The sequence below is a fragment of the Peromyscus leucopus genome, chromosome 2 (assembly GCF_004664715.2).
Source record: "Peromyscus leucopus breed LL Stock chromosome 2, UCI_PerLeu_2.1, whole genome shotgun sequence".
Lineage (NCBI taxonomy): Eukaryota > Metazoa > Chordata > Mammalia > Rodentia > Cricetidae > Peromyscus > Peromyscus leucopus.
Window position 1 is genome coordinate 109,498,491 of NC_051064.1, and position 22,503 is coordinate 109,520,993.

General features: G+C 54.1%; 1 protein-coding gene across 1 annotated transcript; it reads right to left on the minus strand.

Annotated features, from left to right (window-relative positions):
* Nucleotides 1–3,260: 3,260 nt before the first annotated feature.
* Bsnd (barttin CLCNK type accessory subunit beta) lies at nucleotides 3,261–12,433 on the minus strand. Its single transcript, XM_028890254.2, has 4 exons — nucleotides 11,977–12,433; nucleotides 7,820–7,911; nucleotides 6,103–6,360; nucleotides 3,261–5,191 (listed from the first exon to the last, which is right to left on the minus strand). Exons 1-4 carry the CDS (start codon nucleotides 12,151–12,153, stop codon nucleotides 4,783–4,785), a joined length of 936 nt encoding a protein of 311 aa, XP_028746087.1. The 5' UTR covers nucleotides 12,154–12,433; the 3' UTR covers nucleotides 3,261–4,782.
* Between the last annotated feature and the right edge of the window lie 10,070 nt (nucleotides 12,434–22,503).

Sequence of the window (22,503 nt, forward strand, 5' to 3'; positions counted from 1 at the left end):
CTCGGTTCTGTACACAGTCTGCTCATTTCTGCAGGGGAGGAGAGTAACGGTAAGCATGGTTAGTGGAGGGCTCACTGGCACCGTGCCCATGCCACCCACCCCATATACATCATCCCATTTAATCATTACAGCGTGCCCCTGATGTCTGTGTGCCTCTACTTTATAGATAAGGACAATTCAGTCCAGAAAGATGAAATGCCACCGGGCGGTGGTGGCACACGCCTTTAATCACAGCACTCGGGAGGCAGAGCCAGGCGGATCTCTGTGAGTTCGAGGCCAGCCTGAGCTACCAAGTGAGTTCCAAGAAAGGCGCAAAGCTACACAGAGAAACCCTGTCTCGAAAAACCAAAAAAAAGAAAGATGAAATGCCTCGGCCATAGTCACAGGCCAGATGGAAGCCCAGTCCCACACTCAGGGCTGATGCTCTGAAGCTGGCCCTCTATCCCAAGCTGGGAATCATTGTACCTGTGCTGGTAACCTGCAGAGTGGGCACCCAGCTCCCTCCAGCTCCACTCTGTCCCACAGAACTGCTGTTCTCACTTTCCTGAGCAAAAGGGTGAAGGGGTGGGAGGAAAAGGCTCCTAAAGACTTCCGGTTTCAGGAGCAGAGAAGGGTAATCACCCAACCATCCCAGGGAAGTGCAGGAACAGAGCCATCATGCATGGCTGAAAAGGGTCTCGAGGACAGCTTGCTAAGGGGATGCGTTCTGCCCTGGTTCAGAGTCCAGGAGCAGATAGAGAATTTGAGGGCTGGAAGAGAAGGGCACCCAGGAGCAGGCGTACCCAAACCCAGGACAGTGCGGAGGTAGGTCTGCGGTGCTGGATGTGCTTGACATAGTGAATGATTCAAGGACAAAGGGCAGTAGAGGTCAGATGATGAAGGGCTGTGAGGCCAGGCTAAGGACTCTGACCTTCAACAGAATACAATTGGGGAATCATGGGAGGTGGGAGTCTCCCTCTTCACAGCAGTAAGTGGGCCCAGGTGGGCGTTCCTTGTGGCCTGACTGGCTAGTCTGCCTTCTGTGAATAGCCTGGGGCTACAGGCACCTCCAGCCAGGAGTTGGAAAATCTTACAACTTGATTTTCCTCTGGAAAAAAAGGACAATGATTCAGCCTCTCTGAGCCTCAGTTTCCCGTCAAATGGGGAAATGCATTCTTGCAGGCTGTAAGGGTCAGAGGAAATCGTGTGGCACAGCAGGGCAGGTGTGTTATCGAGTCCTACGACTCTGTGGACAAGATGGCCCAGGGGGCCACTCAGAGGACCTGTGCTGGGGTCCCAGCTTGGCCCCGGCAGCACCAACATCTCAGTGCCGGCAGGAGACCTGGGAAGCAGGCGTGGCCTCTGAGCAGGGCTATAGAGCAGGGCCACCGTGCATCACGTTACCTGTAAGGCCCAGGGCTCCTGTTCTTGTTCTTTCTCTTCCTGACTCCTGGGAGGCTGCAGGAACCTCACAAGCACCTGCCTCTCCCTCAGGAGACGCCCTGCTCAGCTCCGCGCCGCTCACTGCTAGCACACCTCTAGCACACACACTCAAGCTTCGCCCCTGTGGGAGTTTTTACACTCTCTCCCTCCTGAGTCACCGGTTGCCTTGTTGAAGAGCGAGACACAACGGATCCCACTTCACTAACGAGGACACGGGCGCCGAGCGGGGAGGAAGCCTGACACTGTTGGAATACCCGCAATGTGCAGCGGGTACTGTATCCGTTTGTCCATCTCACCCATGACTCCAACCATTGGGAATCTCTTCACGACAGGAGTGCAGACAGACAGCAACTTGTTCAAGTCTGTAGAGCAAGGACCTGGCAGGGGATGAGTGTGAACCCAGGTCCGTTTGGAGCTCAGAGTCTGAGACTTAGGACATTGACCTTGTGTGATCAACAGACTGCCCCCTCCCAGGGCTTTTTCTGAGGACCAGGCGGGATAAAGGGTGTGAGTGTGCCCAAGGATGGGGAATGGAGGTGCAATCTTGCCTGTCATGTGGAGAGAGGGCGTATAGGGAGGATGGCAGGGTGCCCAGGTCACAATAAACCATTAGCAGGCCAGGGCTCAAGGCCCTCAGGACAACTGCCTGCCCAGGCCACCCCTCCCCAGGGACTTTCCCTCTAGAGTGGAAACTCCCACAGTCAGACAGGGAGAGCAAATGCCAGCCGGGACTTTCTGCCCCTGCGCGCAAACCAGGACCTGGGGCTGGAGGCTGGAATCCAGGGTATGACACCCACCGGGCTCCTCTAGCCCCTTCTGGCCACTCTCGGCCATCGTTGCTCCCCTCTGATCCCATCGGTCATCTAGAGGGATGTCCAGAGGTGCCACGGGGAGGGGAGGTCCAGTGTGGTAGCTGCAGTCAACAGCCAGGGAGCTAGGGAAGGCGAGAGTGGGAGGAAGTGGGCCGCTGCCCCTGCTGCCCAAGTTCACAGCCCTGCCTCGCTATCAGAATCCACAGTGCCCTCCCCTCCACCCACACCTCCCGGTCACCCGCAGCCTCCAGAGGCTGGCGCGGAGCAGGGAGGGCTGAGATTGGGGATAGCCAAAGCAGCCTGGACTAGGCACATGCAAAGTGAATGGTGGCCAAGGCACAAAGGAGCAGACACCATCCCCAGCCTCCCCACCCCACGCCCGCTCCAACCACCTCTGGATGATCCCTGCTGCTTTCTCATCACAGGGTAGCTCCGTCCAGGCTCTTCCCCTTCCAGGACCGTGCATCACAGAATCATAGAAACCCCCCTGTTCTTGACGCGGCCTGATCTGGAGCAAAACTTGCTCCCTGACAGAAGCCCCGATCCCCTAGGGTATCCTTTCTTGCCAAAATTGGTGCCTCAGGTTTCTCCCTACCCAAGCCACGAGCTGGCTTTGAGTGAGTGGCTGTACTCCTCAGCAGAAATGTTCGTGTTAGCGGGCTCATCCCAGGCAACCCAGGAACGTGGTCTTCCCACTGCATGCCTGTGAGGGGTGCACACACAGGCCGGGGAGCCACCTGTAGACCCCCCCACCTGTAGATCCCCCACCTGAAGGAGGGACAGACCTAACTTTCCTTTGCCCCATGGCTGACAGCTAGAGAGACTCAGTATCTGAAGCCTCCGCGGCTATGATTCTGGGCATGGGGGCCACCACACACACCCACACACAGCTGTCCCACATGGCCACACTGCTGTGTCTGCTGCTCCCTTCTGAGAGAGGCCCCTCAGTGCCAGTCAGGCATGAAGCCTCATTTTATTCTGCCCGGAGGGAATGGGCAGTTTCACAGAAAAGAATTCGCAGGCAAATAAAGGTGACCTTTTAATGTTGAAAACGTTTTTTTTATTTCAGTCCTGGGTGCTGGCTCAGTTCTGTCTGATGTGGGTCACAGACATCCCTGCCTGGGCCAGCAGTACACAGCAGCCTGCTCCATTCACCTGGCCCATGGCTGGTCACATCAGCAGAGAGGAGGTGCCTGGTGGAGGAGGCATCTTTACTGAAGAGGTAGAAATGTCCTGGAAGGCAGGAGGGTGACGGTGTCTTCTCACTCGGCACCAGCACTCTCTTTTCCTTGTCTGGGACCTCCGACCTTCACCAGAGTCATCCTCCTCCCTGTGGATTCCTCCACCCTGGGCTAAGAGCAGAGGGCTTTGCCAGATCTGCAGGCCGGGGTGACCCCAGCTTCTGCTCCATGCTCTGTCCCCAACTTACAGCAAGCTCACGAGATTGTGAGCCCTTTGGGGGGTCAAGGACCAATGTCTCTTTCCAATGCTATATGCCTGGCATATAGCAGCAGATGCTCAGGAAATGCCAAAGACATCAAGTGGAATTAACCCAGCAGCTGGATTTTGCCCACTTGAAGCCAGGGAAAAGTGTGTGCCGTGAGCTGCTGCTGGGCTCTTCAGGCAACTTTTTGCCTGGTTTTGTGACTGTCCAGAAGCCCTTTAGAAAAGTGAGTGCCAGAGACTAAGGAGCCATACTTGTCAAAATTGGGGAGGGTGACATCATCTGCAAAGGTTCCCGGATCTGCTGAGATCTTCACATGCCCAACATCCCCTGCAAAGTATGGTGAATGAGGCCAAGAAGTTGTCCCAGGGCAGTGGCAAGCAACAGGCCACAGAAATGGATGCTCACTCCCCAGAGAGAGCATTCTCACCTAGCAGTTGGGACGCCAGGAGAGCTGGCAGGTCACTTAGGCGGGGATATAGGAATGAGTGAATTTGCCCAGCACAGTGGAAGAAGACAGCTCAAGCATGGGCATGGGCATGGGCACGAGCTAGTGGCAGCTGCAGGAACAGGAGGGACCAGAGAGCCGTCTAGAGGTCAGGTTAGGTCAGCAGAGGTCAGCCACAGAGGGTCACAGAACCCAGAGCAGGGGAGCTGCTAACAAGACTGAGCCAGGAGACCTCGTCAGCTCTGAGAGGGGTGAGTCAAACCACCCGTCAGAGGACCAAACCTCAGTAGACATGGGGCCCTGAGAGGCCTCTATGGAGGAGCAGGGGCCCTGGGTAACACCACATGGGCCCAATTAGAGGTCAGCATTAGGAGATGGGAAGGGCTTCCATGAGTCTGGCTGTAACACAGGAGCTCAGAAAAGCCCGCTTGGCCTGCAGGTCAACAGAACAAGCTACAATCCGAAGCAGGTACTCACTGGAGGTGGGGGGTGACTGCCGCCTCCCGTGTGTGTTCTTTTCAGTTCCCAAGATGCTTCAGCTCACTGCCTCGCCTGACCTGCCATACAAGCCCATTTGGGAGGAGGAAAACTGAGGCCTTATGGGGTCACATGAAGAGAGCAGTACTGTCAGGCTAGACCCAGGAGGCAGTTTCATCTCAGCCCTGGACATCGGGCTCGAAGCCCAACTCTTTGTCGGGGAGGGGGTCCCCAGGGCTGTCTGGTAGCCCATAGTACAGGTCTTCCTCCTCCTGCTCGGGTTCCTCCGCACTTGTCTGGACAGTCTCCTTCTCCTTCACCCTCAGGGACCGCCGCTGCTTGCTGGGCAGAGCTGCTTCCCACACCTGCCCCTCCGGGACCACGTCCTCTGATGTGGGGGTGTCATCAATGAGGGCAAAGTCACTGAAGCGATCCGGTGGACCCCTGCTGGCCCACGGCACCTGTGGGTGTAGCTCATCTCTGTTGGGTGGGGATGGGTGGGGGCTACTGCCCTCACTGGAACCCAAGTCCAGGTCATCTTGGAAGGAGGCCAGGGGTGCAGAGCCTGGGGAGGAGCACCCTGGAGGGCTGCAGAGGCAAAGAGAATGAGTGAAGGGTGGGCCTGCATCACACTGTCGGGGTCCAGCTCTCAGCCACTAGCTGCAGTAACTTCGCGTATCTCTGGGCCTCCTTCCCTCCCCCCCTGGAAATTGGGGGCAATGTGAGTCCTCTCCTTCCCATGTGGTTGCTTCTGAGATGTACAGCAGCTAAAATGTTCACAGCTCTTCTTCACACAGTGCCTGGCACTGAGTAGGTACCCTAGCGATAGGGATGTTATTTAAAAAAAAACAAAAACAATACAGCCAGCCAGATGGCCCGTCCACAACTGCAGGCGTTCGGGATCCTTCTCTGGCCCCTCACAGGCCATTTCCCACTGCAGGTCCCTCTGTGTCCTTCTTTACCCCTCACTCCCCACCCCCAGCAGTAGACTGGGAGCTCCAGGAGACTGGAGGCCTGAGAATGAGCTGGTGTCCAGTGATGGACATGTGGATGAGTGGAGCAATCCGAGACTTGACTGGAAAAGAAACAGGAACTGGGCTGCGGCGGGGACTAAAACTTGCCCGAGACACCGAGCAGGTCAACAGACCAGCCAGGATTTAAACCCAAGCCCTCTGGCTCCTGGCCTCCTGCTGCTCATGACAAGCATTTGGAAAAGGAAGAACTGCATGCTGGGCACTTAGAGCATTGTCCCTGTGTCGTGAAAACGGCTGTTCCCCTGGGAGAAACTGCTCAGGAGAGTCCAAAACCGGACGCTTACAGAGTCAAGGAGTCGAGATCAGCACCTAGGTCCTTTAGAGCCCCAGGCCAGCCTCATTTGCCTGTGACTCTCCTGCCCTCTGCTGCTCACTCCCAAGTGTCCCTGCACACAGCCCCCCTCCCCCCCGCCCGCACTTGCCCTAAACCTGGGCAGTACTCACACTCTTACGCTGCCCACTCACCTGCTCTGAGTATGGGGTCCTTCTCCCTCAGTCTCATCCACGCCCCTGTGGACGACCACCGTAGCTTCCATCCAGGCCTGAGCAGTCCGAGGAGGCTCGCCGTCCCCACCACTGCTGACGCCTGTCTTCAGCTCAGGGGCCAGCAGGGGCCTGGGATCCTCACTGTAGCCCAGGACCTTCATTTGGATGTGAGTGAAGTCTGGAAGGCTCTGGTCGTAGGCGGCTTCTTCCCACAGCCTGACGTAAGGGGCTTGGGGGCTGGGAGAGAAGCGGGCAGGTAGACATGAGTTCTCTCACCACGGCCCCCTGTCTGCTCTGGGGGCATGGGCCCACTGACTTCGAAAGAAACACTTCAGGAGCATCGCTGTGCCCAGGCCCACGGATGGTGAGATTGAGGCCCAACTAGGTGTACAGAGCTCTGGCCTGATCCCAAGTCAACATCACATAATGTCGTGAAAGGCATCCCCGGCATGGGATGGTAAGACGGAGAGGACTCGGGACTAGAGAGATGCACTAGCTGCTCTTCCAAAGGAGCCGGGTTCAATTCCCAGCACCCCCATGGCAGCTCACAACTGTCTATAAATCCAGTTCCAGAGAATCTGACACCCTCACACAGACATACATGCAAGCACAACACCGATGCACATTAGATAGATAGATAGATAGATAGATAGATAGATAGATAGATAGATAGATAGATAGATAGGTAGATAGATAGATAGATAGATAGATAGATAGATAGATAGATGGATGGATGGATGGATGGATGGATGGATGGATGGATGCATGGATGCATGGATGCATGGAGAGGGCTCAGCATGGAGGCTTGCTGGAGCACACCTCATTGCAGCAGTCACAGCTTCGACACTTAGTAGAGCAAAGCACAGCTGCTTGGAGTCTCCTTGCCCGCAAGGCTGGGGAGTGATTGTCTACACCCCCTGTCATTCCAGGAGGTGCTGCGAGGGAACTGAGGCACAGCAAACTGACTTATACAGAGAGTGAGTCAGACCCTGCTTGGTGGATCAGGGCCACAGTGATCTGCTCCCGGCACTGTGTTTCAGGGACTAGGCCCTTGTCTAAGGTCACATGACTGGGGGTGACAAGACAAAGGAAGGGACCCCAGGTGGCCTGAGCTAAGTTGTTGGCCCTGAGATGTTTTTTTGGGGGGTGGCCCCACCCACAGGGGTGTGTCCACTGTTTCCCACTGGGGCGCTTCACCCTGTGGTGTCAGGAATGGAAAATGCCAGCATTACAAACTCCCCCAAGCAAAGCGGAGTGGCTCTGAGCCCCCATAGCTCCAGGGCCTGTGGCCGGCCTTTGGAGTCACTGCTCTGGGGACTAACCAAAGCCAAAGGGTTCTTGGCTAGGCCCCAGGCCAGAAACAGGCCTTGGCACCTCCATGGCCACGCCAGGCCAGGATCCAGACCTGTCTCCAGCCCTGACTCCCCACGAGATCTGAAGTTTGTGTTTCTTTGAGCCTCAGCGTCTACATCTAGAAAATGGGAATGATGATGTTAAGATGCACAACACCGAGAGTTTGAAATGACCTGTGATTTCTCAGAAAACAGGAGGCCAAGGGGAAGCTGGACGGGATAAGACAGAGACAGACACCCAGCCCAGCTATCCTGGTCCGCTCCCTCCTTACCTCTTCCCTTGTCCCCCTCCCCCCCACTTTTGACAGGAGGCTAGACTGCGGGGCTCATTCCCCTGCACTTACCTCTTCACCTCCGAGAGCCTGTTCTCCAGCAGGCTCAGGGTCTTTGGGGACAAGATGCCTTCAAAGTCCGAGTCTGCCGGCACAAAGCTGATCTGCAAGGAGAGAGGACATGGTCTTCGCCATTGACCAAGGATAGAGCTGGCTCTCGCCCCACACCCTGGCTGCTGGGCCCAGAGCCTCTGCAAACTTCTCCGCAGACTGTAGGAGAGGAGGACCTGACAGGGCCTCTGCTTGATGAGGGAGTTTCTGTGTGTGGTTCAGCCCCAGTGGGTAGACAGATCTAGGTTCCTGTCCACACCATGTTCTCCCTTTACCGGACAATCCCGAGAACCTACCCTGTGCAGACACTATCTGGGCACCGGGGACCAGCAATGGGTAAGAGAGGTGCCCTGCCCTGGAGCCCAGGCCCATTTCCCAGAGGTGTCTACAAGGGGTGCTGTGTGGGCACCTGTCGAGTGAGTGGTCCGCCAGTCACCGACTTGTGCTTCACAGGACACAGCTGTGGGGGGGGGAGGCAGAGGCACAGGTGGCTGTGGGTGTGCCCACAACAAGCAACCTAGCTACAGGGGTGGCCACCAGGGTTGGGAAGGAAGGCCGAGAGGGAGTGAGCCAGGTGAGGCAGAAAGAGCCCCTGCCTTTGGGGTCCTGGAGACAGGTGGGCGTCTCTTCGCTACCAGGTCCTTGCTGTGGGTCCTGGGAGCCATCCATCCTTCCAGAGCCTCTTTGAACTCGTGTGGTTAATGAGCGACGCCTCCAAGAGACACTTGCTCAGAGAAGCACTGTGTACCCACCCCAGCCAGGAGGTGACCCAGGGTCCACTGATGGGTGATAGACAACAAAATACAGGGACGTACACAATGGCATGCCTGCCAGCCTGGAGAAGGAAGTTCTGATGCACGTTACAGCAAAGGTGAGCACTGAAGACTTGATGCTGAGTGACACAGGCCCGATTGGGGTTGGGGGCGGAGACAAATACTCTAAGACTCCACTTCCCTTGTGTACCAAGTTGTGAAGTCAGAGAGCAGGCTGGCGACTCCCCAAGACAAATGAGAGTGGAAATGGGGAGCTGTTGCCTGGTGGGTGTCAAGCTTTCATCTCCTAGTCTGGAAAGAGTTCTGGAAATGGGCTGACCACCCTGAGAATGGACCGGATGCCTCAGAACTGCATGCTTACCCACGGTTAAAGCAGTGGATCCTGTGCTTATACGTTGTATGGGGTTTTTAAAGGCCCGAGTCCCAGCAGAGCCAATGCAGAGGACTCTCTCAGCATGGTACCAGGATACAGGGCTTCTCAGTAAATCACAACCTGGCCCAACGAAGACCAAGCCAGTGGACACACAAGTCTGAACATTTTTCATGCAGCACCTGATGACCCCCTGCTGAACTGCTCCAGGTTCACAAACAACACTCTGTCCCTTTCCACAGAGTACAGCGAGGGAGGCACTGTCTGCACCAGCAAAGTTTCATGATGATGGAAAGAAGCAGGTAAAGGAGCTCTTACATTCCTGAGGAGGCACCTCCATCTTACATCCGTAATAAGGATGCTCTGTGGCCAGCTGGTTCCATATTTTTTAAAATTTATCTCTTTTAGCCAAGTGGTGGTGGCGACGCACGCATTTAATCCCAGCACTCTGGAGGCAGAGACAGGCAGATCTCTGTGAGTTCGTGGCCAGCCTGGGCTACAAAGTGAGTTCCAGGAAAGGCGCAAAGCTACACAGAGAAACCCTGTCTTGAAAAACAAAACAAAACAAAAACAAGATTTACCTCCTTTTCCTCACTATTTCCTGGCCCAGGTATCATCATCATCATCATCATCATCACCATCTACTCTATCACCATCATCACTACCATGCCCATCTCCATCATCACCATCATTACCATTGTCACCACAATCATCATCATTGCCATACTACCATCACCACCACCACAACCACTACCATCATCACCATCACTATCACCATCAACATTGCCATCACCACCACTACCATCACAACTACCATCACTGACATGAGAAGCTTGGAGGAGACAGAGAGGAAGCAACATCCTAGAACACAGATTTCTTCTCTAAAGAAAGAGGAAGGAAATGCAGAATTGATGATCGGGGGCAGGACCAGACTTGGAAACCCTCAGAACACCAGACTAAGGATTTCAACCTTACTCCATGGCCACGGGCACTCCAGAAGAATTTTTAGCAGGAGAGTACCTATCAGATCTGAGTTCAGGCTGAACACTGACCAGTCCCTAGAGGGAGGAAGCATAGAGAGGGAAGCCCACAAAGGGGACAGGTCCTTCAACTACCAGGTCCTGGTTCTGAGCTGCAGCAGAGCAGACAGAAATAAGGAGCAGAGGATGCAGAGCCAAGACTCCGCTCTCCCTGCCACTCCACCCCTTCTTCCTCATTCCCCGCTCCATCTCAGCCTCTAAGCCCCCACACTAGATTGCCTGGCTCAGTTCTCCCACTTAAGCTGTGCCCGAGGCCCAGGTGAGAACCAAATCTAACCAGGTTCGCATGCAAAACCCAGCAGAACAGCCATGGTGAAGAGTGGGGGCCCTTTCTTCCTCCTGTGTCCTCCCCGCTTCCCCCTGCAGACCTCCCAGGGCTGGTAACATCCTCTCAAGAACATCTCCGCGCCTGCTCCACACAGCCATGGTCACCAGGACCCCTCCCATCCCCATAACACCATTTGCTCCCTTCCATTTGCCCATTCAAGGCACAGTGGTGGGGGGAGGCTCTGCCAAGGTCACAGACTTGGCACAGGGCACAGGGACTTGAATTGGGATTTGAGGGACACTAGGGGGTGTGGGTTTCCACCAGCCATACCATCTCCCCACACAGGAGCACGTGAACCTTTAACAGTTGCCCATTAATCCTCAGCCCTGTTCCCCCCACCAGCCATCCTGCCGTTACTCAGTCCCCCCACCAGCTGCCCCTGGAAAGGATGCTTTCTTCCCAACATCCCCACCCTCCCTGGGTGGTGACATGGTGGCTCTGACCTCAAGGCCCTCTTCTCCCAGTGACCTCTGCTCAGGACATTGAGCACGTAGAGGAGAGTTGACTGTAAACGGCTTTGTAAATGGCTGCAAACCAGTTAAGACTGCCCAAGCTCCAGATATAAGTGACAGGTCTGGGCTGGCCACAGAGGGGGTAGGGCTGGGAGAGGCTGGGACCTGGCCCCAACTCTTAGAACTCCTTCTGGGTACTCCCCACCAAAGAGGGGAGGAAGCTGGGAGGGTAGGGCTCTTAGTAGCCAGGCTCAGTGGGGCCTCAGGTGTCCGTCCCCCTTTCCTACCCACACTGTACAGTTCAGGAAACTGAGGCTTAGAGAACCAAGTGGCTCAGTCTTCCAAGCACTTAGAGACAGAACACAGGCTAGACCCTTGTTGTTCTCCCTGTGTCCCTATCTCTACCTAGCTGTGTGACCCTGGAAAATTCACCCCACCTCTCCGGACATTGAAGGTTTACAACACTGACAGGTTCACCCCTCAGGGCTGTGTGGGGATCAAGGAGAGCAACAGCAGCGGCGGCAGCGGTTTACCTAAACACAACCGCACGGTTGCGAATGTACTCCTTCCCATCCTCCACACGTCATCCTTGGGTTAGCACAGGGCTGTGCAGAGCCAAGACTGGGGAGCCAATTTACAGATGAAAACACTGTGACTGGGAAAGACCCAGCACGACAGCGCTCTCAGCAGCTGGGGGCACAGAATGGAGCATCCTGGAGGGAGCACCCGTTATGGGACACCCAGGGCACAACGCTACTCTAGAGCAAGCTGCCACCTGAGATCTGTGCTTCAGGATCTGTGAGAAGAAAGGCAAGTGCAGAAAACACAGAGCACTTGGGATAGGGTCGGTCAGGGTGAGCTGTGGGTTCAAGTCTGGAAGATAGTAAATGCTGGCCAACTTCTGCTCGAACACAGGGACAGTGCATAGATCCCATTGTGTCCCCGTTCTGGCTGGCTCAAGATGTGAGGGCCTTCTGACCAGCCACAATGAGAGATGGATGGATAAACGAAAAGGATACCCCCACCCCCAGAACAGAGAGAATACGGGGAGTCCAAATGGGAAGAACACAGCCGTTGGAGGCAAGGGGTTGGTACCTGAGGCAATGAGAGCCAAGCATCCTCCTGCCCCCCTCCCCACCCCCTGCCACCCCCTACCTTAGGATAGCATTGGCACATGCTCCAGATGACGCCCCCGATCACCATGATGCTGCCCATAGCGTAGAAGGTGCCATAGACCTGGGGTCGATCGTGACTCATAAGGAACGTGCCGAGGGATAGGAGGAAAAGGCCCAGCACAATGAAGCCGATTCGGAAGGTCTTCTCGTCAGTCATGGTGGCTAACCAGCCCTGAGAGCTGACCAGCTCCCTGGTGGAGGGCTGGCCACAATCCTAGGCAAACGTTGAGCAGGCTCTCAGCGAGGGATGATACACTGCTTGACGGGGGAAGTGTGAAGCGCAAAGCAAGGAAGGGTCCCCACAGGTCCAGCTCCCAGCCCTGGGCCCCCCGCAGTTCTGCAGGGCAGGAGGTGACACGCTCCAGTGGACCCAAGTGCCCAGCCATCTACCTTCCCTCCGGCCACTCTCCTTCCCTCTGGGCCCAGCTGTTGGGAGCTTGTGAATCTGAGCAGGGGACAGAGGCAGGGGAGGGCTGGGGGAGGTCACAGGGGCTGGGCCAGCCATGGTTTTGACGTCATCTCATTTGCCTACGGTGGAGCTGAGCCCAGACAGGCTTTGCACCTCCCAGCTCTGGGAAGCAGGGGTGGGGCCGTGGCGGCGTCCAGAACCCACAGCCTGACAGTTTAGACACCTAAAGACACCCTTTCTCAAGGACACCTGGTCATCTAGGCGCAACAGGAATAGCTGTACCCACTGAACGGTCACCATCCTAGATATGTCTCTGTTCGGTTCATTTAAGGGGACAGGGGCCACTTCACAAATGAGGACTCGGGCGTAAGAGACAAGTAAGCTGCCCAAAGTCACCAAATAGTGACAGAGCGGGCAGGACTGGAGCCCAGAGGCTGCCCGTCCCACTAACATGAGCCTTGTCAAGCACAGCGTAGGTGGGAACACGGGCAGGCTCCGGGATCAAAGCCCACGATGTCCTTGGATCTGCGTCTCCAGCTGTGTGGTGCACGACCTTGCTGGCCCTTTCTCACTTTCCTCCTCTATAAATCAGGGGGTAATAGTAGCCTTTCCCAGAACCAGAGCTGGCTCCGGGCCTTACCTCCCACACCCCTTCCATATTTCACAGTGGGATCAGCCCTGCTTTTCATGGGGGGGCCAGGGCGGGGTGAGCCGGTGGCCCTGCAGGTCTGACTGAGACTGACTAGCGTCTACTTCATCTGTCCTGGTCCCCCACCTGGAAAGCCGTTTTTGTCCTAGGGAGGACAGTCTAGGGAGGACTTCCAGCTCTGATATGGCTGATGGGAAAGTCAGATTTGCTTCCATTGCTGCCACTGCAGAGACCCAGTCACCACAGGTACCCAGAGCATGACAGGTGGAGTTCTTGTGAGTGACCTGTGCGACATCAGGGCTCCCAGTGAGCTCCCTGAACCCTGTACTCAGGGACATTCCTGTATGGGCTGTGCGTGTCCCCTGTGCCCCATTGTGCTCACACGGGCACCTCTCCTAGCGTGCCTGGCCATGGGGTCCCTTCCCGGAGAGAGTTCTGCGATCTCTGTCTCCCGCCATCGCTGTCCCTCAGCTCTGGCCAGCTGCACTTCACGGTTTGTAGAGGGCCACAGGAACTTGGAACAAGCACCCTGAGAAAACTGCCCGGGGGCCAAGTCTCTGGTCACCTCCAGTCCCAGGGTGAACTTAAGCAGCGGACTTGAGTTTTGTCGCCCGTGGATTGTAAGTGGCCATTAGGCCATCTCCCAGCCTGACACCAGGAAGGGACGAGTAGTGGAAGGAAAGTCATCTGAGATTGTAACCGGCCAGGGACCTCTAGGGAGACGTTAGAATCCTCTCAAAGAGACTTGGAGACAAGAGAGGCCATGAATGCAGAGGAACCCAGCTGGTACCCATTGTAAAAAGGACGAGGCCCAAACTGATCAGCTGGAGCTAAAGTGACCGCGGTCAAAAATGGCGGAGTCTCCGAAGTTGTGCACATCTGGGCCCCCAGAAGAAGGTTTGGATGCTGAGGGGTTGGCAGCCAGCGGGAATCAACACTCCGAGCGTACCCATGAGCTTTGTCAAGAGCTGGAAAGACACTTTAAGGAGGAGCCAGACCAAAGCAAGGAGCCATGCAAGGCCTTGGCTGTCAACCCCGAGCTGGGAGACATTGAGGAAGAACTCATGGTGGAGGACCCCAAGGAGTTGTCCAAGAAATTCAGAGAGGAGCTGAGTCACCACGTGTACGAGTCACGTGACAGCGAGCCCGAACCAGAGAGCCAAGGGTGCCAGTGGAGCCTTTATTTCCCCGGCTGCCGCCACTGCCGTTATCAGAGGAGTGGAGGTGTGCCTGCGCCCAGCCTGGAAAGTCCGCCCAGGCAAATGCCGTACTTTAGTCCTCGCATCAGCCTCCTGGCCTACCACCACAAAATTTTGTCCTCGAGATCCAGGTTCCTTGGACCTCAGAAAGCCTTGGAGCAGCAGGAGAGCCCCGGGCTCCCTGAAACTTTGAAAGACTTGGAGGAGCTCCAAACCTCTTCTGGGTATCTCTGAGAGTGTGTCATGGTTTGGCCGGGGATCACAGCCTCATTAATACCTCGGCCTCTACTTCAGGCATTTTTGGGGTTCTTACTTTTTATTGTGGATGTTTTGTCTCTGGCCTGGGACTTGTAGCTTTTACCTCCCAGTTGCCATGCTTCCAAGTGTTGTGATTTGGAGGCTTTGGGGTTTTTGTTTTTTTTTAAAAAAAAAAAAAACACTTTTTGTTTGTTTGTTTTGCTTTTTTTTTTCTCCCCCGTATTATTAAGAAAGTGGCTCTTTTTGCTAAATGTTATTCAGCTTGCTTGTTGGGGTAGGGGTGTTGGGCTTTGTCTCTGTATTAGATTGATAATAAAGCTTCATAGAAATTAAAAAAAAAAAAAAAAAAAAAAGACGAGGCCCAGCGAGACCTAGGCGATACGGTCCTAGGAGCCAGAGGATGAATCTCTGCCACATCCACAGAAGCTTCTCATGCCCCCTGGTGGCCTTGTAGTGTGTCTGGCCTGGCGCTGTCGCACCCTGTTGTCACTGCCTCTGTACACCCAGCCTCAGGAACATGTGGCCAAGTTACCATGCCCACTTCTCAGATAAGCAAACCAAGCCTGCGGCGTGAAAGAGATCAGCCAAGATCTTCCCTAATACCACCAGAGCTCACGTAACTGGATCTGGCTTTTGGACATTCTAGAGAGGTCTGGGCATTCTCCTCTCTGCTGATTTTTTTCTTTCTTTGCCCTCATAGTAGCAGTGAGTAAGAAACTCTGAGATAAGTCAGTAAAGAGGCAACTCCACAGAGTTTATCTCATAATCAAAGGGATTTATTTTGGGTTAATTCACAAAAGCTAAGGGAGTTGGTTGCAGGATCCCGGAGGGGTGAGGTGCGGTCCAACGCGGTTCTCTGGAGAACTCTGCCTTGATCCAAAGCACCAGCATCCAGCATCCAAGCCCACAAGGTAGCCAAGAGAGCGAGCACATATGCATTCCAGGTCTTAAGAGGTCCCCTCTCGACCATGCCGGAAGAGGGAGGGCAGGTACTTAGCAGTTACCTCTGGAGTAGAGAATTAAATGGCCATAGGGCGGGTCCCCCCCTTCCCCAGGACTAGCTGGGGCAGCACAAACCGGACTCCACAGGAAAATACAAAAGGAAAAAAAAATCTCAGAGCTGTGTGTGGGAAGGGATGGAAAGTGGAGATGGTCGTTATGGGGGGAGGTGGGAAAGGGAGGGTACATATATTCAAAATACATTGTATGAAATTCCCAAAGGATTCATAAAAACATTTGAAAAGAATTAAATGTCCAGGGCTGTTGTTCTCCTGGATAGACACGGTGCCAAGGCAATTCCTAGTGACTTGTTGCCGTGCCGGGAGATGGGTGTGTCTCTTGGCCTCATTAAAGGGCTTCCTCTTTGTAGTGGACACTGGGCGGGCTGCTCAGGGTGCTGAGGGTGAGAGTCTGTAGAGTGTCTGCCCTGGGTGGATTGGCCCAACCCCCCACCCCACCCCCGCCCCCCGGGGCTCAGGGATCTTTGCTCAGGGATGGGTAAGGGGATTGTGGGGTCTGAAGGTGGTAGATGGCATGGCACAGATTTTTCTGGACAGGGCTGGGCAGTTGCACCTATGAGCTGGTGGCCCGTGTGGCATCACTAACAGGGTCGGCACTGGCTCTGGCTGGGCAGGGTCCCCGCATGGAGTGGGGAGGGTGGAAGTGGGTTTGACCACTGGCTGGGGAGCTGTTGGCATCTGGCTGCTGGGAGGGGGAGAGTCAATTTTCTTTGGTGATCCCTAGTGGAGCAACCACACTTGGGGTTCCCCAGCTCCACTAAGGACTGGGGCCTGGACTCCTCTGGGAAAGAAAAAGGGAAGAAAGAAGGCTCGGCGTTGGGTGGATGGGGAGGAATTGGCAAAGCGGCCAGCGTGAGATTTTGTGTGTGATTGGGGCGTAGTGCGTGAAATTCTCAAAGAATGTATAAAAATGCTAACCGAATGGACAAAAAAGAATTAAAGGGGAGTGTGTGCTCAGAGCAATGAAAGATTCTGCCAGAGATGGTGCCTGCCCTCACATGCCTGATGCCACTCTGGCTTGGACCTGCTTCCTGGCACCAAGAGGTCAGAGCGGCAGGAGAGGTCTAGGAGTCAGTGGTCTTCCAGCAGAGGGCGTGTGTGGAGTGCTGTCTTCTGGAAGGCGTGGCCAACCCGTGGCCAGTAACTACAAACGCAGCCAAACACAAAACTGTAAGTTCACACCGCCAGGCGGTGGTGGCACATGTCTTTAATCCCACCACTCCAGAGGCAGGGCCAGGCAGATCTCCGTGAGTTCTAGGCCAGCCTGGACTACAGAGTGAGATCCAGGACAGACACCAAAGCTACACAGAGAAACGTTGTCTCGAGAAAAAAAAAATGTAAATTTACTTAAGACATGAGACTTTTTCATGCTGTTCTTTTGTTGTTGGTGTTGGTGGTGGGTTTTTTTGTTTTGTTTTGTTTGTAACTCAGTTGTCCTGTTCTCAGTGTGAACTTTGTGAATAACAGCATTGTATTGCAAGTCAAATAGTTGAACATGCCTGAAGGAATTGGGAATCTTGGGAATCTTGAGCTGCCCCACAAGATACTCAAAGATAGACCACACTGAGCACCAGTAGAAACCTAGGCCTATGAAGACAAGGCTCGGCTCGTCCTGAGGAGCCAGAGTCTGTCAGTAACAGATATCAACCATGTTCTCACCTCCTCTGCTTAGTGCCGTACAGACACTCTTCACAAAGTGAAGGTCGAGGCAATGCTGATGGGCACAGCTTCAGGGATGGAGCTGCATTGTCTCCAGAACGATGGAATGAAGACTGGTTGGCATGATTGTGATTCACTGTGTCCAGCCGGCCCATGCTACACACAGCTGCCTCCAGGTCCTTCTCGGGCCACCGCCTCACCTCCTCTCTCCCAAATCCTGTTAACTCCTTGTCTTAGTTAGAGTTGCTATTGCTGTGAAGAGACACCATGACCAGGACAACTCTTGAAAGGAAAACATTTAATTGGGGCTGTCTTACATTTTTCAGAGGTTTAGTCCATTATCTTCACGTGGGCGTGCAGCCAGACATGGTGCTGGAGAAGGAGCTGAGAATCCTGCATCTTGATCCTCAGGCAGCAGAAGCAACTGTGAGCCACACTGACCATAGCTTGAACATATGAGACCTCAAAGTCCACGCCCCCACAGTGACACACTTCCTCCAATGTCAAACCTCCTAATAGTGCCACTCCCTATGGGTCAAGCATCCAAACACGTGAGTCTATTGGGCCATCCTATTCTAACCACCACATTCCACTCCCAGGCCCCCATAGGCTTGTAGCCATAACATAGTGCAAAATGCATTTAGTCCAACTTCAAAAGTCTCCATAGTCTATCACAGTCTCAACCCTGTTTAAAGGTACAAAGTCTCTTCTGAGACTCATGAAACCTCTTAACTGTAATCCCCTGTAAAATCAAAATAAAAAAGCAGATCACATACTTCCAACATATAATGACACAGGATATAAATTGTCATTCAAAAATGGAGGAAAGGGAGCATAGTGAGGAAATACTGGATCAAAGCAAGACCGAAAACCAGCTGGGCAACTCCAAACTGCATCTCCATGTCTGATGTCAAAATAATCTTCAGATCTCCAACTCCATTCAGCTTTGTTGACTGCAACACACTTCTTTCTCTTGGGCTGGTTCCACTCCCTGTGAGCAGCTTTCCTCAGCAGGTATCCCATGGCTCCGGCATCTCCAACATCTTGGGGTCTCCAAGGCAATCCAGGCTTCACCTTCACAGCTTCACACAATGGCCTCTCTGGACTTCCATGCAGGGACACTCCTGCCACATGCTTAGCCCCAGAGGCTTTCCTTAGTCGCCGAGGCAAATTCCATAACCCCTTTCTTCTGTCCTTGATTCTAAAGCAGAACCACATGGCCGAAGCTGCCAAGTTCTGCTGCTTGCTGGGGCTGGAACATGGCCCCTCCTTCAATCCCATCTTCACCAGCTTTCTATTTTCAGTGGTTTCCTTCACGGCCTAAGCTTGGCTGTCCTTCCTGAAACTGGATCTTTAGACCAGGCTGGCCTCGAACTCAGAGATCTGTCAGCCTCTGCCTTCTGAGTACTGGGATTAAAGGCGTGCACCACCACACCTGGATCTAAGCTGTTCTTTAATTCCTTTTCACAAGTTAGAAGCTTAGCTGGGTAGAGTCTTGCCCAGAGGTCACCACTCCCTTTATTCCATTTCTTAATCTGTTTATTTCCTTGAACACAGGGTTAATCCCCATTCCACTTCCTGGTGCCCCTTTTTCTCAATCTGTACATTTTGTATTTTTCCTTGCTCAGCTTGCTCCTTTTCATTATAAATCTTCATCAGAGTTAACACAACAGAGTCTATACTAGACTGTTTTGAGATTTCTTCTCCAACAGAATTAATCCAAATCTCTTCACTTTAGCCTCAGGCCGACTCTTCAGACAAGGGCGAAAAGCAGCCACTTTCTTCACCAAAATATCACAAGAACAATCTCTAGGCAACATACTAAAATTCTTCTCCTCTGAAGCCTCTTGAGCCAGGTCCCCACAGTTCACGTCACCCTCGGCACCACTGTCTTCCATGCTCCTACTAGAATGGCCCATTAAGCCCCTCTTAAAGTGTTCAACTGCGTTTCTAATTCAAACTCCCAAAGCCCACATTCCTCCAAACAAAATCATGGCAGGCTTATCACAGCAATACCCCAGTCCCTGGTACCAACTTCTGTCTTAGGGTTTCTATTGCTGTGAAGAGACATCATGACCACGGCAACTCTTATAAAGGACAACATTTCATTGGGGATGGTTTACAGTTCAGAGGTTTAGTCTGTTATCATCATGGCAGGAAACATGGCAGCATGCAGGCAGACATGGTGCTGGAGAGATGGCTGAGAATTCTACATCTTGATCCACGGGCAGCAGAAGGAGACTGACTGTGTGCCACACTGGGAATGGCTTGAGCTTATGAGACATCAAAGCCTGCCCCCGCATTGACACACTTCTTCCAACAAGGTCACACTTACTCCAAAAAGCCACACCTCCTAATAACACCACTCCCTATGGGTCAAGCAGCAAACACATGAGTCTGTGGGGACCATATATTCAAACCACCACACTCTACCTTCTATAAACGAGAATCCAATCACTCATCTCCCTATCACTGGTCTCTGCTTCTACCTTGACTCCTCAAGTCTCTTTCTAATCCAAGTGGACATCAACATACATCACTACTCTGCTCAGAACTCTGGAATAGCGACCTGTCTTCTTAGGGTAAAAGCTTGAGGTGGTCCATAAGTCCATAGATCACTTTTGCAAACTGCCTGCCCATCACCCCTCCAGGTCATCACTCACCCTAAGGTCACTCTGGCTCCACGCTCTTCCTGACATGCACAGATACCCCAGGACCTTTGCATCTGCCTTTCCTGCTGCCTGGAATGACCTTCCTCCAGACAGATGCATGGCTATCTTCCTTGCTCAGTCTTTAACCCTATGGTCGGTCACCTTAGTGGGATCTTCCCTGACTGCACTCTAGATTGCAGGAGCCCTCCCCCAAGGAGTTTCCTCAGTTTTCCCAATCTGTTGTGCTCCACGGCCTTAATCACCATCTGTCATACAAATCATCTATTTTGTCTCTAGTTCGTCTCTAACTAAAAGCCAAACTACAGTGACTGGCGGGGGTGACTGAGTTTTGTTCACTTCTGTGTCCCCTGGGTCTGGGACAGGGAACCCCCTGGATGGTGTTTGAGAGGGCGAGATGAAATGTAAGGACTAGAACTGAGGAGGCCGAGATTGTAAGGGCAGGAAAGCTCTGAGGTGACATTTTCCTGAAACTAACAGGAGCCTCTGACCCAGGAGGTCACAGGGGGTCACAGGGGCGGGGGTAGGGAATCACACTTTGTTTCTAGAAAGCCAGATTTAAGGTGGACAGTGCCTGGAGTGACAGGCAGGGGTCACCAAGCGACACACACTTGCAAGGATCCTGGGGCAAGTATGGAAAGCCTGAGTCACAAAGGTCCCTGACATCTGGGTGTCGCTGGCTAGGTGACCAATCAAGACGAATCCAAGTGTGAGTGGATTGCCTGCAAACGAGCCCAGGAAGGGCAATGGCGGGGAACAGCCTGGTTCCATGCAGGGCTGCAGGGAGCAGATCTGCCTCGGGTGGCTGGCTTCTCCCACAGGTTCCTCAGCCAGGCCACTACAGCCCAGAAAGGGACAGCACCCTGCCTTGGTGAGATTGCCATAGCCTTAGCTCAGGCTCAGGCTGGCGACCTTGACCAAGTCACTGTCCCTTCGTGAGCCAGATGAACAGATTGTGGAGAGAGACAGAAAAGTCCTTTGTGGCCAGCTGGCCCTCCCCACCTGCCCTTCAGCTGCCGCCAAGACAGAACCTGTTCACACCAGCCTTTCATTAGCTCTGCGCCCTGTGGTAAATACCTCACTCGGGAAACCCCTTAGGAATTGCAGAGGGTCTAATACAGGCCCAGCCTAAGTCACCACCAGAGAGGGGAGGCAAGGCCTCTCCAGACTCCTTTGTGGCCTAGGATAACTTCTGGGAAGAGAGAATGTGACAGGAAGGCAGAATGGGAGGGGCCAGAACTCCTGCAGGGAGAATAGGAGGCCCAAGGGTCTGGCTGGGAACAAAGAGCAAGGGGCGGAAGTCATTGGTAAGAGCTGGAAGGTTACTATGCAGAACAGGCCTTCTCCCAGCCCAGACTGTGTAAGGGCTTTTGCCATTTCCGAGGGAGCCGGGAGCCAGGCCCTACCTGGACTTGTCATTGAGAGGCTCTCGGTGGCCTGAGAAGACTGCAGGAATCAGGCAGTGACAATACAACTCCCCGCCGTGGTCCAGCATAGCCAGGGAGCCCCCATCCTGACTGTACCTTCAGCTCTCAGCTTGCACAGGCTGCTTCCCCACATGGGGACCCTCCTCACACATCTGTAAGAAGAAGGACCTTCACAGGTGAGGAGGAGATAGGACCTAGCCTAGCACCCGCTGGCCCCTTGGGGGTCCCACCTTCGCCAGTGTTTGAGTCCCTGCTGCCGTGGTGGGGCCTTGGGGACGTCGCTTAGTCGTCCTCCCCCCTCCCCCCCCCAGCCCGAGTGAGAATGAGACTGACATGGTATCCCGAATGAGAAGCTGGTTTAACGTGACCCCTGACAGCTGCTGCCCTCAAGGCCCCTGGCCTGCACACTGGAGAAAGGACACTGTCCCTGAGAGAGGGGCAAGTGACCCCAGACGACATACCCCTCCCTGACTCGGGCGCTGTGTGTCCCTTACATTTCAGCGTGAGCACACAGCCCGAGTTAAAAGGATTCGATTTGCCAGTTCGGGATCTGTAGCTCAAGCCGATGGGGTGGGGGTGGGGCGAGGGTGAGCTGGGAACTACCAGCGAGGAATGGACAGAACTGGACCAGTTGGTGGCACAGTGGAGCGGGCGGGCGGGATGCAGCTAGAGAGAAGGTTTGCTATGGGTGTCGCATCTGGAGACTCAGCGACAGTAGTGAGGCCCCTGGTAGAGGAGGCTTTACCTCTGCCAATTCTGAGACGTGCAGCGGTTTGAGGGCCTCTGACCCAGGGCTGTGGTCCTGCTTTCAGTATACTGCTCAGTGCCCGCTGCTTGTCACCCCACGGGTCCTCCCGCTTGGCTCTCTGAGGCAGGGGCTGGCGCTGCTATAAAATGCCAACTCCACCTCACAAACGGGAAACTGAGGCCAAGAGAAGAAGTCATTGCCGTGGTGGTACAGGGTAGGACCTAGGCTCATGGGAGCTTAGATTGGCGTCTGTGTTCTCTTGGCCCAAACAGGTTGTGTAGATTTGGAAGGCATCTGCTTCTGCCTCTGGCCCTGTGTGTTCACCACACATTATCTCCCAGCTGTCAGCTGCTGGGTCCCCCAGCACACCAGTTTGGAGGTCCTATTTCGGTTGGGACTCTGATGATGGCCTCCTCAATACCTCGTAGGGAGAAGAACCATAGGAACCAGCCACGCATAGAACGGTGAGA